Source organism: Ursus arctos, unplaced genomic scaffold (genome assembly GCF_023065955.2).
Source record: "Ursus arctos isolate Adak ecotype North America unplaced genomic scaffold, UrsArc2.0 scaffold_1, whole genome shotgun sequence".
Classification (NCBI taxonomy): Eukaryota; Metazoa; Chordata; class Mammalia; order Carnivora; family Ursidae; genus Ursus; species Ursus arctos.
The window spans coordinates 21582813-21599348 of NW_026622763.1; the positions used below are offsets into that span (position 1 = coordinate 21582813).

Below are 16536 nucleotides of genomic sequence, written 5' to 3' on the forward strand. Positions count from 1 at the left end.
AAAAGAGAAGTAAGCATCGCATGGAAATAAAAGAAGGAAAGGAGAAAAAGAAAAAAGGACAGGTAGAGAGATTGAGATTGAGTTTGTGTGCCCTCAATTCAAATAGCAGTGTCAGCTAGGGATCCTCCAGGTGGCATATAGTTAGTTATGACTATATGCTTCATTTGCTTTTTCCTTAGCATCTCCTAAGTATTGGTGTGCCAGTGCCATTTAGAATTCTCATTGACAAAAAAATTTCAAAATAATTTCAAATTTATAGAAAATTCACACCATCAGTTTTTAAGCTTGTCACATATACTTTATCTTTCTCTCCCTGCCCCATATACCCATGTACCCCTTTCTCCACATGGACACACACACACACACACACACACACACACACACACACACATATAATCGTACATGTTTGTGTATATACACACTCTTTTTTCTGAGCCACCTGCATATTTGAAGGCATCGTGCCCTTTAATCCCGTAATATTGACCATTCAGGGGCCGCCTGGGTGGCTCAGTCAGTTAAGCATCTGATTCTCGATTTTGGCTCAGGTCATGATGGCAGGGTTGTGAGATGGAGCCCCACGTCAGGCTCCATGCCCAGCATGCTTAAGACTCTGTCTTTCTCCCTCTCTAATAAATATATATAGCATATATATAATACAATGCATAAAATGTATACACACACATACATATACATGTATATACATCCACAAAAACTCTATATACACATTTTTTTTACATATATATATATATATTGATCATTCAGTATGCATTTCCTAATACAGGATATTCTTTAACATAATAACAGCACGGTCAACAAATTCAGGAAATATATCATCAATAATACTTGCAGCTAAACTGTGGACCATATTCCCAAGTTCTCAATGGTCCCAATAATACCTTTTCTAACATTTATAGTCCTTTGATTATAGGATCCAGACCACATTGCATTTAATGATTGTATACCTTTAGGGTCTCTTCAGTCTCTTTCTTTCATTACTTTGACATTTTTGAAGAACATAGGCCATTATTTTGGACTGTGTTTGGTTATTCTTCATTCTCAAGCTTCAATAATATAAACAGGTGACACCATTTATAATACATAAATGGTGATTGGATAGGACATACATCATTTGTTCCAGGGTCTCTGATTGGATTATAAATTTGTACCTTCACTACTCCTTCGTGTCATAAAATACCAACCAGAAGGACTATGTGGGGATGTCCCTGTCTACTATAAAATCTTCACCCAAACATCTTAGCTAAGCAAAAATCTCCAGATATTTATGTGTCATACTAACTTCCTCCTAGCAATAGGCCAGCAAAGCTTTACCAGGAACATTACTTCATGTTGATGATATGATATCTTTTGCCTCTGCTCTTGTCAGTTTCATTACACTGAGACATGTGGCACTCCTCTTTGCAATTAACTCTCTAAATACAATGCACCAGCCCCAAGACTGTGAGCATCTTTCATGAACTGTGGTCTCCTCAAAGGCAGGCAGCAAGCCTTATTCTTTGTTCTATCCCTAACTTGACTCTCCCTCTCTTCAGCCTGTGGCCTTTCTTGCTTTTTGGTTAGTTTATAACCCATAGTTCCTTGTGTCTGTTCTCTCTCTTCTTTTCCATCTCTAATTACCATTGTCCATACTAAATGCTTCCCAGGTTAAAATAAATAGCAGTCACAATAACCACAGTCACAATACAGCTTTCTAATGCATTGTTTTACCCACTGTCCTGCCTCAACCTACTCCTCACTACCACTATTTTGTAAGTAGAACAGTTGAAGATACGGAAGAACAAATTAGCGCTCCCCAGTTCAAATCCTGACTTGAGCATCTACCATGATATTGTTATATTCTTTGAACTTCAATTTCATCATTGGCAAAGACAAGGATATTAAAAGTATACCTAGATCAGTAGGAGGTCGAAGGGCTTTGTGTAATAATCCCCACATAACATCCACCACAGTACTAGACGTGTGTTCATACTCTAAAATGTTACCTGTTGCTATTCAGGGTTTAAGACCGCATCCAGAATATGGTTTCAGTCTCTACTGTTACTATCCATTTAATGCCTCAGAAGACAAACAGAAGCTATAAAAGGGTATTTTTTTTAAGATTTTTTTTTTTATTTATTTATGTGACAGAGAGACAGCCAGCGAGAGAGGGAACACAAGCAGGGGGAGTGGGAGAGGAAGAAGCAGGCTCATAGCGGAGGAGCCTGATGTGGGGCTCGATCCCAGATCGCCGGGATCACGCCCTGAGCCGAAGGCAGATGCTTAACGACTGCGCTACCCAGGCGCCCCTATAAGACGCTATTCTGCTATACATAGGGTTATATGTCTTGTTGGACCCCTCAGATCTGGGTATACTTCCTAAAGTATAGGAAGAAGCAGAGCGCATCACTATAGGGCCCAGGAATCCAACCTCTGCTCCTTCTGACTGACTAGTTGCCTTAGTTTATGGTATTTTAATTTCTCATTAGGTTTGTTATGATGTCATAGTAAATATTCTTTTTCTATGTAACTCTTTACGTGTGCAAAATATATTAATAAGAGTTCACTGTACTTGTAAAATCCAGAACTCTAAGAATTCAAAATGCTTCCATTCATTAATCTCATTAAACTCACTAAGTATCCCAAAGCTACTTTAGTAGGCAGAGGTTTGAAATATGTGCTATCATTTCAATTATTTTGAAAATGAAAAACATCTGGCATTCATACTGATAACCTATAGGAGTTCGTTTAAATTCTACATTAAATCTGTATCTCCTTTTTTCTATACTAAGAATCCACTTTTTCAAGGACACTGGAGATAAAAGAAACAGAATATATCATAATTACACATTTACTTCGTTCCATGTAACACAGAAAACGTTCTCAGAATAACAATACTTCTACCATCAACATGAGTACTTTAAAATGTCAGTATTTTTTTCATAGACTTATTTTTTTATATTTGAATTTTATCTATTTCTTTGTGTAAATTCTACATGTAAATTTGGCTCACCACAAGTCTTAGCATTAATGTCTTCCCAGTCCTTTGGATGTCTAATACTCTGTGTCCAATAAATGCCTAAGAAAGGACTCCTGGAAACATCCTTCCTTGAGTTCTTACATATTGTCAACAGTTTTAGCATGGTCTTTTAATTGAAAAGTCAGCTTTGTTGGGCATAAAATCCTTGGATCATGTTTGTTTCTTTGTTTTCTTTATATATCTTTATAATAGCTCTGCAGTTTTTTATGGTATGAAGTTTTCCTGTCCAAAAGTCTAATGACCAGTCTGATTTTATTTCCTTGGTAAACCATCTGGTATTCTTTCCCAGAGACTCACAGAATCATTTCTTCTTTTTCTTTAAAGCTTAATTCTTTTACTAGGCTATGTCTCAGTATTAGTGATTCTGAGGTACCCTTTCAATACGTAGTTTTGAGTCTTTTTATGAAAGTTTTTAAAAATCTTTTTTCAGTTCTGTTCTCTTGTTTAAGTTTTCTTTTTCATAAAATCTTATATGCATGTGGCATCGCTTTGACTTACTTTTCTATTTGTTTTTCTCACTTTTATCTCTTGTTAATGTTTTTTTAATTTCATTTTTTCTATTTTTTGTTTTTCTTGAACAAGAATAATTTGTATTTTTTATTCTTGTATTTCTCCTAGTTTTATCATATCTGAAAATGTTTCTTTTATTTCTGTTTACTGAGTTCTATCACTAAAAGTCTGTGTTTTTCTAATTATTTATGAAGTTCTTTCATATCTTGTGCCATTTTCTAAATTCTGACTTGTTCACTTTGAAATAGTGGTTTTCATCTGTTTTTCATGCATGTCTTTCTACTATTTTATCTCGGGGGGGTCCTATTTTGACCTTTATTATCTTTTTTCATGATATGGTTGTTTGGGATTTGAATTTGGTATTTTCTTTGCTTTTTTTTTTTTTTTTTTGAGAGAGAGAGAGAGAAACGGAGAGAGAGAGAGGAGGAGGGGCAGAGGGAGAGGGAGAATCTTAAGCAGGCTCCACTCCCAGAACAGAGCTCAAGGTGGGGCTCAATTACTTCACCCCGAGATCATGACCCAGCTGAAATCAAGAGTGGGTTGCCTAACCAACTGAGCCACGCAGGTGCCCTTTTGTGTGTGTGTGAAATCAAATTTTGTGAACTTTGGGGCGCCTGGGTGGCACAGCGGTTAAGCGTCTGCCTTCGGCTCAGGGCGTGATCCCGGCGTTCTGGGATCGAGCCCCACATCAGGCTCCTCCACTATGAGCCTGCTTCTTCCTCTCCCACTCCCCCTACTTGTGTTCCCTCTCTCGCTGGCTGTCTCTATCTCTGTTAAATAAATAAATAAAATCTTTAAAAAAAAAAAATTTGTGAACTTTTAGGAGGAGGTGTAGTTGAGGATTGTTTTTTCCTAATTTCATTTTCATGGTCCAGGGCTTGTTCATTCTTTCCCTCTTTTGTTTTGGTTTTTAGTGTTGAGAACTAGAGCAGCTTACTTTGTGAGATTTACTGGATCCTGTTTCCTTCCCCCTTCCTTTACTGGGCCTTCCTTTTCCTTCATTGCTAATTTCTGTTTTGCTCAATTTGGAAACTCTTCCCACCCATTTCTCTTCAGTACAGGAAACTGACCTAGAAAGGACTCTTGGCTTGTTAATGTTAAGAGTTCATTGGACTCATACTACATCCACACCCAACACCTCTCATGGACCCCCTTATGGTCACCTACTCTTACAGTATACAAAATCCTCCTACGCTCAGGTTTAATTTTCCATTTTTGTGTTCTTGGGTATGTCAGATGCCTCCTTTTTACTTTCTGTTTTCTCCTATTGGATACAGATGTCACACAGGGGCTGCAAATTCAGTCATTGGTCCCCCTGTTCATAGTTCGTTTATGGAGATAACTCATCACTTAATTTTACTAAGCATATTATCCATATATTTCTGTCTTTGCTTTTCCTATTGCACTGTGTTATCCAAAGAATTTTTTTTCACTTCTGTAACCATCTTCTCCAAATTCTTGAGAATATTTTTAAGCATAAGAGGCATGAGTAACAGTTCTTCAGGTCCAGATTTTTCTCCTATAGCAGTCTGTTCATTCCTTGTCAACCTTTGGGAATCAGGGTTTCATTTTTTTATATTTATTTTAATTCCAATATAATTAACATAGAGTGTTATGTCAGTTTCAAGTGTACAAGATACTGATTCGGCAACTCTGCATATTATTCTGTGTTCATCACAGAAACAAAGCAAAAGTAAACTTCTGGGACTATACTGAAATAAAAAGCTTTTGCACTTTACTAAAACCATCAATAAAAAGAGAACCTACTGAATGGGAGAAGATATTTACAAATGATATATTTGATAGGGGTTAATATTCAAATCTATAAAGACAACTGAACACAAAAAAAACCCCAAATAATACAATTAAAAAAAGGACACAAGACATAAACAGATATTTTTCCAAAGAAGACATAAAAATGGCCAACAGACACATAAAAAGATGCTCAGATGACTAATCATCAGGGACATGCAAAGCAAAACCACAACACAATATTAATTCACACCTGTCAGAGCGGCTAAAGTCAAAAACACAAACAAGTGTGGGCAAGGATGTGGAAAAAGAGAATCAGGATTTAATTATATTAAAAATTTCCTTACAAAACATTGAAATGGTATTTTGCAGATCTTTTTACACCATTTTTCCGAAGAAGAAAACTCAAGTTAATAGCATTATATATCCATATTTGTGTCATGAGAGATATGGAGAAAAATAACAGTTTCTCTCAGTAGGACTAATCAGTGAAATGAAGGAGAGACAATTTCAGAATGATCAGATAAATTCTGTAACAGAACAAAAGTGTTCGTTTTCTGTATCTGGTGGGAGTTGACAAGGCCAGACCTTGGAATCGTGCTCATCTCCAGACAAGAAGTATGCTGAGTGATTGAAGTTCACAAGTACCTGGGTTTATGTGAGGTTTTATTAAATTGTGTCTGTTAATAGTTAAGTGTTAGAAAAATATCAAATTATACATTCTTATTTGCATTTCTTTAAAATATCTAAATTAACTGTCATCCTTTATCTGGGTAAATCAAAACTCATTTATTGATATGTTTTATTAAGTCAATGATAGATGCTATTTTGAGAATTGTCATCTAGAATTTATAGAAAATGTATGAGAATTAGAAAAAAGATTACATTCTCTTTTTATCAGATATAAAGATGTATGGAAAATCCTTACATTTAGGCAATATGATCATAGTCCAGGGTTGACCATTTGTCTACTAATGGTTGCTTACAAATATCATCTTATTGCCTAGGAAGAACCACATTATCCTGCACAAGTATTTATTATTTACATTCTTTATGCTAGACATGGAACAGGCTCTCAGTGTCCAAGAAAATTAAGACATGGACTCTCTTCAAATAGCCCAGGGGAAAGCATACACACACATTGATACATGCAATGTATGAGTGCAATGGGAAATATGAAATAAATGATAATATCCCATTTTTATGGGTGCAAGGGAGTCATTGGACGTTCTCAGATGGGATATCTGATTTAATTTTGACAATTGAATACAAATACTCAGGTTAGGTCCTAGGGTAAAGGCCCTATTGCTAGAGAGAACAAAAGGTATGAAAGCACAATGTCATAAGGAAGGATTGAACTTTAAGATAAGTGCTGGTTTTCAAAGGTAATAAGTTAGAAAATCCAGTCTCATAAAGGGGGCTTATTTACCAAAGACTAACCGGTTCCTATTGGTCATCTTTTTCCCTAGCAAATAAACTTTAGCTATATAACCTTGATCTTTACAATAAAACTGGTCCAAAGTTGACTTTGGGTTAGTTATCCACACATCAATTTCTCACTTCATTTAGGAAATTGACAATATGTCTTTATATAAATACTCTAGAGGAGAGGAGATCCAGGTTTGTATTTGAGGAGTCTTGATCCAATAAAGAAATCATCCAGACATAAGCCTCCTTTACCATTCTTTTTTATTTAGCCCCACTCCCATCTTCCTTGTGACCAATTCATTATTTTATGAACTTCCTATAAACAGCCAATAGAAGGAAATAAGGAGAAAACACTAACCTACCTATTACTTGTTAGCAGTTGCTAGGGCAATTTTTTTTTTAAGTAGAACATAAAAATATTTCCTAAGATTATGTTGGATTGTGTTTGTGGACTCCAGTCACCCACACAATAGTATATGTGTCTGTTTCTATGGATAGAGAATTAGTAGAAGAGTTAGCTGCAATGTTGGTTTTCAATTTTTAATTTTTTTTTAATTTTTAATTTTTTTTATGTAAAGTTCGATGATTCGTTAGTTGCGTATAACACCCAGTGCACCATGCAATACGTGCCCTTCTTATTACCCATCACCAGCCTATCCCAATCCCCCACCCCCCTCCCCTCGGAAGCCCTCAGTTTGTTTCTCAGAGTCCATAGTCTGTCATAATTACTAAGGTCTACATGATTATGAATGATGGATTATGATCAACTGAATATTTTTAAAATATTTTTATTTATTTATTTTATTTGAAAGAGAAAGAGAGCACAAGCAGGGTGGAGGGGTACAGGGAGAGGAAGAAGCAGACTCTCTGCTGAGCAGGCAGCCCGACACAGGACTTGATCCCAGGACCCTGGGATCATGACCTGAGCCAAAGACAGACGCTTAACTGACTGAACCACCCAGGTGCCCTCAACTGAATATTCTAAACCCACATCCAGCAGAGTTAGAGACTGATAGACAATGAGGTCTAACAGAGGAAATTCCCAAATCTCATCAAATTACATACATTACCTCACTCAGGTTTAGATGAGGAGCTAAGACATAGACTATATAAGTAAATTGTTCAAAGTGACATAATTTGACGTGTGCATGTGTTATTTTCTTTTTTGCTTTATTTGATGGCGTAGACTAAGCAAGTACATAAATTCTAACCCTTATTCATTTGGTTCCAACATCAATTGATTTTTTTATAAGGTAGAAAATCAGTAGAACGCTAATCAGAGATATCTACCTAGATGCATTCATTTTTCTTTCATTGGCAAATCATTTAAGTTCTTATTCCTTCTTATGAGAACAATCAAATTAATTGGTGAACTAGTAATAAATTATTGGAAAGCATTTAGCATGGGATTCATTTGCAGATAATTAAGTATAATTACCTAGTTTCGTTGGTTCTTTATTGTCTAGAGACAATTTGTTACAATTAAAATGTAAAATTAGTTTACGAATATTGACAGATTATCCAAATGTAAAGTCACATGGATAAAAATGTGTTTCAGTGGCTCCAAAAATTTAAAATCAGAAGAAAATTTAGCGGCATTTTTCTGCATATTTCAGTGCAATCCAACATTAGCATTTTGATTAACTGCCAAGATTCAGTGTACAGGTGTGTTATTGCTACAATATCTGAACTAAAAGGAATAAAAATAAATTAAACATCCCAATATAGAAATGATGATTTTGGCGACCTTAATTCAGAGACTTTTACTTTTCCTGTGGTTTAAGTATCTATGTGCCTCTTTAGATTTGGGGTCTGGAATTGTGTTGTTGTGACCATACTTAATGGTATTTATTGAACAATTACTATGTAAAATGCATACCAAATTTTTTAGAGATTGACATGGGAAGTAGAGACTATGATGTATCATGCCATCAAAGACTTTATAAAGAATGGAAGGAGCCAGGGTAATAAAGAGAGAATGGCCATATTAGAAGGGCAGCTGTAGCGTATAAGTATATGGGTGTGTATATATGTTCAGAGACAAATCCTATACAGGAATTCCTGAGCATGAGTGGAGAGTTGCTCAGGAAGTAAGAGAAAAATGTATCTTTATTGAAAGAAAGAGTGTCAACAAAGTCTTGATTAGAGTTCTGAAGGGGGAAGGGTAGGATTTAGGGCCGTTGAAAGAGTATTCCAGTAGGGGGAGCTTGAAGGTTCACCATGGGTAGGGCAGCTGGATGAAATGTGGCAGACAGGTTTACCTGGCTCAAAGGTATTATGTGAGTTGAGACTGTAAGAGGACCCATGAGCAAAATGATATTTGCAGGAAGTCTTTGAAGTTCACATTTATACCTTCGTTTTGTTGAAAGGGCAGTATGAAGTGCAGTGGCTCATCCCCTGTGGATCAGAGGGTCTCCCAAATAAGAGGAAAGTTCTGGTATATTGGCAATATTGATTTTATAATTTGCTTTATATACCTGTTCGGGGGTTTTAAAAGTGATTTTCTCATTAAAATGTTCTGTAGGGTTATTTCTAGTGGGCTGGACTATCTGAGGGCACAGGGACATTGTGTTCCTTTTTTCATTCATTTAAACATTCAAAATGCATTTATTTATCTCTTGCTATGTGGCAGGCTATTCGAGAGCATAGAATGTGTTTAATTGATGAAAATAGTTTCTATGTGCCTAATTCTATGTGGAAGATAGAAAAGCAGCCCTCACCATAACATAGAAAAAGAAAGAGCTGTCCGGTGGGTAAAACAAAAAACAATTTATAGTGAATCACAAAATGGTTTTAGTTTGTAAATATTATGTTTAACACCTCAGTTGTCTCTTCCCTGTAGCTGTTATACATGTGCCCACATGTACACAGATAATCATATATAATTTGCCAACTAACTCTGGGTCCATTCTAACTCTGCCTGCTCTTTGATTTTCACAGTCATGTGATCCCCACTCAATGCAGAGAAGAACCCGCCATCTGCTAAGACCCTCACTGAATTCAAGGACATGTGCTGAAGATTCACAGGTGCGGCCTTGCCTCCTCAATGAAAATTGCTTCCAATTCCAGTACAATCTAACAGGTACAGTTCAAATCCACAGCCATGCCATTTCTCCTGAACATGGACTAATGGGAAAATGGGTGTGTGTGTGTGTGTGTGTTTTCATTCTTGGGATTAAGGTCTGACGGTAGAATGTGAGAGTGTATTGCATGAAAGAGCTGAGGATTTGACATTTCCAGTGTCCCTTCACAAAAGAAAGAAATGCCCACTGTTGGCATGTAGATTCAGCAAGGCCACCTGGAATCTCTGAATTCCAAGATGCTTAGAAAGACTTGGCAAAGTTTCAGAATAGAGCTGAATTAAGCCATGATAAACCAAAACAAGAAAAATAAGCAGCAGGGGATAATTTACCATTTAGGGAGGAATGAAGTCATACCTTCATAGAATTTAACTCTTTCATGGCCTTTCTTATTTCAAGAAATTCAAGCTTGTGATGCACTTTGCCCTGTGGGTCTCAAGGAGGGTAAATGGTAGACCTGAGTGGACTGGGATATTTTAGAGGCACTGGGAGTCCCATCCACCTCATTATTCAGCCACTGCTCAGGATTGTTCTGGGCACCACAGTGCCTAAGACCACAGACTGTTTAGTTACGTTGACTTGCTACCTGTCATTACCTGCAGAAGCACATATACAAAATGCCACCTAATGTGGAACCATGTGAAGTCTCAGCACTGAAGTCAGCACTGACAACCAAACCACCGCATGTGTGCAGAGGCAAAGCACTAGCCTCTTCTGAAACCAGTTCCCCCACTGAGGTCACATGGGCACCACGGAGACTTCTCACATAGAAAACTGTATACTGAATTCTAGGGGGCAATTTGACTGTCTTTATTGGTGAAAGATGACTTAGCGTATTTGCCCTTTTTCTTTAGTTAAAGCTGCTTCAGATCCTTGATTTTTTATAGTAATTTTTCAGAAATACAGTACAATTTGCTATACTGGAAGAGCATGTCTTTAAAATACTGATTTTATGGGGCGCCTGAGTGGCTCAGTCAGTTAAGCGGCCCACTCTTATTTCGACTCAGGTCGGGATCTCAGGGTCATGAGATTGAGCCCTGCCTGGGGCTCTGGACTCAGCAGGGAAACAGCTTCTCTCCTTCTCCCTTTGCCCCTCCCCCATTTGCACACAAGCACTTGCGCCAGGGTGCATGCTCTCTCCCTCTCTTTCTAATAAAATAAAATAATAAAATAAAATTAAAAAAATAAAATACTGATTTTACTATGCATGGGCTTACTATTCCTGTTAAAGTCATAGATCACTTATCAAACATTGAAAATGTCTTTAAAGAGGTTCTCTGTGTTTATCATCAAAGAGCATTCTTTCTAACTACACCAAAAGTAAGAGGGTTTTTTGTTTGTTTTTAAGAATCAGATAATTTGGGATGTCAGTCAGTTAACGTCTGTCTTTGGCTCAGGTCATGATCCCAGGGTCCTGGGATCAAGTCCTGTGTCAGGCTCCCTACTCAATAGGGAGCCTGCTTCTCTCTCTGCCTGCCCCTCCCCTGCTTGTGCTCGCTCTTTCTTTCCCCCTCTCTCTTTAAAAAAAAAAAAAAAGAATCAGATAATTATGGGATAATTCGCTCAAACTCCCAGTTGTCTAGTTTGTAATTCAACTATCCAAAATCTATAAAACCTTCCCTCATGAGAGAATAATTTGGGGAAAAAAAAAAGATTTTCTGTAATAATCATATAGTTCTGAGGTAACTCTCTTTCCTTTCTGAGGCACCTGTCTTAGCTCCACTGTACTAAACATATGAAATGGTTTAGATGACTGGATTTATTCCTTGAAAATATTTTCAAGTTACATCAAACAGTATCATTGTTTCTGGGCTCCTTTTCTCTCAGTTATCCCCCACAAACAGAGAATTCTAAACTAGTTTTCTTTTACCATCCTGGTTCGTTTCTTTCCCTTCATCTTCAGTCAACAGTGACATGGTCTCTCACAAACCGTTCGGTTTTTTACTTTTAGAAAGCAGACTTAGGAAGGTAACACACTTTTATTTGTTTGCTTATTTGTTTTGCAATGAAAGAATTGCAGGGTGCTTTTTGAAGCTACCTGGAAATGATTTTAGGGATTTAGGGACACACACACACACACACACACACAGTCCTTCCTCACCAATGCAAATAATCAAAGGTTTGTTGTATTTTGCTCACGTGACCGTAACTCTGAAACTCAGTGTGGTGACCCTATACCTGTAGAGTGGAGCACGTGCCAGCTGAGTGAAAACGCCACCTGCGGACGAGGCGTCAGGACCCGCCTTCTGAGCTGTGTACGCAGTGACGGCAAGCCAGTTGGTGTGGACCAGTGTGAGCAGGTAATTTGTCTCTGTTTGTATCTCACACCCGAGGCTTTGCGTTTCGTAATATTAGGCTGCAACCTTGATGCTTGATATAAATGACAGACTCTTGATTCCTTCTCGAAGCTTCTTGAAGCTTAGGTTCAGTTAGAGTAAGCAGTAACTGGTATGGGGGCAGTTATACCTCATTAGTTTGAACTTAGTCAAAATGACTGGGAAAGGTCCTCTTGCACTGAGGAAATGGATTCATTAAAAAATTATTTTTATTACTTTCAAGAACTTATATAGATGTACTTGCTTGCTAACAAACTATTCATATCAGGTGACTTTAATATTTAGATAGGACTCTGTTAGGCCAACTGCTCATTTGCATATATGAACTCTGCGCCTTGCATATAAGACGAACACTGACATTTGCTATTAGAGTATGCTGCTCATTTGCTTAGCAGATGCTTGCTAGATAAATAGCACAGTTGCATTTTTCTTCTCAACCTAAGTTACAACGCCTCCCTGCCAAGTTTCAATTAGTGAGTTCTGAATTTCTGTAATGTTCTTGTTCCTTTCTTTCCTGTGATAAACTAGGTAGAGCTTGGACACGAACTGTAGTCAAACCTGTTCCAAAGAAGTAGCATTTCCTGCCTAACATCTGAGTGAAAATCTCTGTGGGGACAGTAGAAATAAGGATGACCACGTGCTGTCACACTAGAAGAATCACCAACGCAGGCTTTGGAATAAATCGAAAAGTACAGAGTCAATTAACTCAGGCTTCAGAAGCTTCCAAAACAAATTGGCAAAATGAAAATTGGTCCCATTTCTCCTGACATAGGTGGAGTCCACAAGTGGAATTAAAATCAAAACCAAACTTTTCTCACCTATCCTGACTTAAGCGTTCTTCTATTAAGTATTATAAACCCGACAGGACAGCCATAGACAATAACCCTGAGACCAGGCCATCTGAAATTGGACATCCCATTTGGTGAAATTCAAGAACTGGCTAAGACAGGGCAGGGTTCTGTCCACCAAGTGTCAGTACTTTACTGTAACATTTCATTTAATCTGTCTCTCCAAAAGTTGTCTGCTTCAGCAAAAGTAAATCACCAATGTACAGCAACTCCAAATCTTACATTTGGTGTATGTAATCTTTTCTTTTGATACAAAATAAGATATCAACTATTCAGTAGTAGAAGAATCCGTTTCTCTGCTTTCCAAATACTATATGTTCAACAAATATTTAAAGAATTTTAGTTTAAGGAAGTCCCAAATTATTAACCTATCTAGAGTATCCATGTATCTCAGATGGATTGAAGATCCTATGTGTGATTTCTCTATTGCCTAGGCAGCATATAATCATGCTCTCATCATTCATTTTAGCTTGGTGTGGACATTGCTAACGTTTAACATGTGTTGAATGGCAGAGTTTTCCTAAATAAGCACACAGTCTGTGATTTCTGTAGCGGGATTTTTCATTGTTCTTTCTGTGTTTCTTAGACGATTTATTTTCTTTCACAAAGATCTCTTCTAGTTTGGCCATTAGGAAAATCTATATATTTTTGCCTCCATGCTGGTTTAAGAGAGGACAAGAGGAAAATAAACCATATCACCAATTTTTCTCAAGATTTGGAGTATGGTTATGTTTTCAACCTAAGAGGTGTTTTTAATGACCATAGTTAGGTTGTTGATTCTGTTTTTATTCTTATTTATTTATTTTTAGTCTGGCTAGCTGTTAATTTTGAGCTCTCTTTGTACTGTTGGCCCATCCAGAAGTACAAGGTGCCTGAATTTAACACTGAGGCATCCTCCTGCTTTAGTGCTTGCTAAGCGAGGATAGATTTCTGTGTCACATAGCTGCCTGCTTTCCCAGTACCCTAACTGCAGGTCTATTCTACAGTTAAGGATTAAAAAAAAAAAAAAAAAAAGAAATTTGGGCCAACAAACTTCTGTCCTGTGAAGTTAGGACAACCATGTCTAGGACTGCCATCAATTTATATAAGAAAAGATATTTTTCCATACAGAGATATAGAAAGATTATTATCATAGAATAAAGTCTTTCCCATGAAAGGATAGTGATTTGATTTGACAGTGATAGGATTTCTGCAGTAAAATTGTTTTTTATTTCCATCTGCAGCGTAACTTGGAGAAGCCCCAGAGAATGAGCATTCACTGCCTGGTGGAATGCGTGGTCAACTGTCAGCTCTCGGGGTGGACAGCTTGGACAGAATGTTCGAAGACTTGTGGCCATGGAGGTATTTGGCTTCCTTATGTTTGTTCCCACCAAACAGTTTCGTTTTTATTTCTTTTTTTTTTATTAATTTTTAAAAATTTTTTAAAGTAGGGTCCATGCCCAGTGTGGAGCCCAATGTGCGGCTTGAGCCTCAGAACCCTGAGATCAAGACCCTCGCTGAGATCAAGAGTCGGTTGCTTCACCTACTGAGCCACCTAGGTGCCCCAACAGTTTGGCTTTTAAGTATCTTTCTGTATGCCATAGCGTGACAAATGGGCATAAGCCATGTTGCCAGTTGGTGGTGGCATTGTGAAGCTGACCCAGAGGGGAAGAGAGATAGAACTTGCCTTGCATTGGTCCTTTCTGTCGAGGCAGAGGTTGCAACCCTGGCCTGGTCACAGTGTCAGACACCGAAAGAGCTGCTAGCTCAGTGGGGCAGTGTTTGTTCGAAAGGTCATAAACTCAGGGTACCTGCGTGGCTCAGTCAGTTAAATGTCCAACTCTTCAGTTTGGCTCAGGTCATGATCTCAGGGGTCTGTGCTGGGTGTGGAGCCTGCTTAAGATCCTCTCTCTCCCTCTCCTTCCAGCCCACTCCTTCTAAAAAAAAAAAAAAAAAAAAAAAAGCATAAGCTCAGCAAACAAAAAATATTGGCCTCCATGTTTTTTGGAAGAAGTATGTATTGTTTAAGTAATCCTGTGTCAGACAAACCCCGAAATCACAGTGGCTTAATAACCCAGACTAGAGACTAGTTTTTCACTCACATAAAAGGAGGGGTTGTTTGCACTTTAAAAAGTCAGTCAAGAACCCAGGTTGATGGAGACTGTACCACTTTAACATAACCAATTTTCTCTGGAGGGTGCCTTCCAGTTGGCTCTATGCAGGGTTTTATGGGCCAGTTTGGAGATAGCATACATCCCTCCCACCTATATTACACAAAATTTAGTCCCATGTTCCCACCTCAATCCAAGATGGTCGGGCAGCAAATGTAGTTTCTAGATAGCCAGTCACTTCTCAGCAATAGTGTTACACTATGGAGGAAAAAGAGTATAAATCTGTGGCGAACAGATAGCAACCATTACCACAAGTTCCCAGGATCTCAGTGGGCAAATGATATATAATGGTAAGGAAGGAAAGGCAACTGATAGAAGCTAGGCGAATGGATATATAGATAGCACTCCAGCACCAGACTGAAGGGGGGGACCAAGACATTGTCCATGGGAAAGAGCACAAGAAGTAATTGGAAAGCATAGACCTATGGTTAAGGATAGGACTCCGGTTCTGAAAAAGAGTTCTAGTTTATCACAAGGTAGATGTCAAGTATTTGGAGTAGGGCCCTAGGAAAAATCATGTTGTATGGTTAGGCACTAAGCAGAGGAGGAGAAGGGAAGAATTGCACGTTGCAGGAATCATGGAATCAAAATGGGAGGAGGATACACCAAGACCTGGATTTGATTGCCAAACAAAAATAGTTGGGAGCAAGTTTCTAGAAGTGACTGGACGACTGGCACGAAGACATGGGCTCATTTCTAAGCGACTCCCAGATGAGTGTGCTGGAGTTGCAGATAATTCTCTGCCTCAGTTGGGATTATCTGAGGAACAGAGGCAGGATGCAGCATGGAAAAAGGGCTCATGTGTGAACTCAGCTATCAGATTTTGGAGAGGGCAGAGCTGAAAACAGTAGTCAGGGTCTGTACTAGGAAAATGTGACTAAGGAAACTGAAAACTACTTCCGCAAAGAGCATCACTCACAATGAAAATATGAGAGTCACAATGTCCAATAATGACATGCCATTTCCTGCACAGTTGAGAGCCCGTAAAGAACCTCAGGAAACCAAATTGTAAATCTCAAGATTTCAGTAACTGACTATTCCTCAAATATTCTGATTGGCAGCATGATACGGTTTCCAGTTGGGCATCCACTTTAAAGTTGAGTAAATCAGTTTCAAATCGCAGCTGTTGAGACAAATTACTTAATCTGATTCTCAGGTTCTTTATCTATAAAATAGAGTTCATGCATACTTGGAGGTGTTTTTAGTTTGAGAATTAAATGATATGAAGTATATGGACACCTAGCACAATAACTGACACATCATGGGTGTTTATTGTATGTTAATTTCCATCTCCATCTTCTTAGTCCCCAGTAGTAGAGAGGGTCATTGGAGATTCCCTAGAATCTTTTAAGGATTATTCTATAGGCTTAGTCACTCTGTCTCCCAATCTCATTTCTC

The 16536-nt window shown here is 38.0% G+C and overlaps 1 protein-coding gene across 1 annotated transcript in view; it reads left to right on the forward strand.

The window, feature by feature from the left end:
- Positions 1-16536, forward strand: part of THSD7B (thrombospondin type 1 domain containing 7B) — a 576660-nt gene that overhangs the window by 525935 nt on the left and 34189 nt on the right. The window contains exons 17-19 of the mRNA XM_057306371.1: positions 9665-9806; positions 11989-12104; positions 14212-14329. Of these exons, the coding sequence (XP_057162354.1) occupies positions 9665-9806; positions 11989-12104; positions 14212-14329 (376 nt within the window). The remainder of the gene's footprint in view (positions 1-9664; positions 9807-11988; positions 12105-14211; positions 14330-16536) is intronic.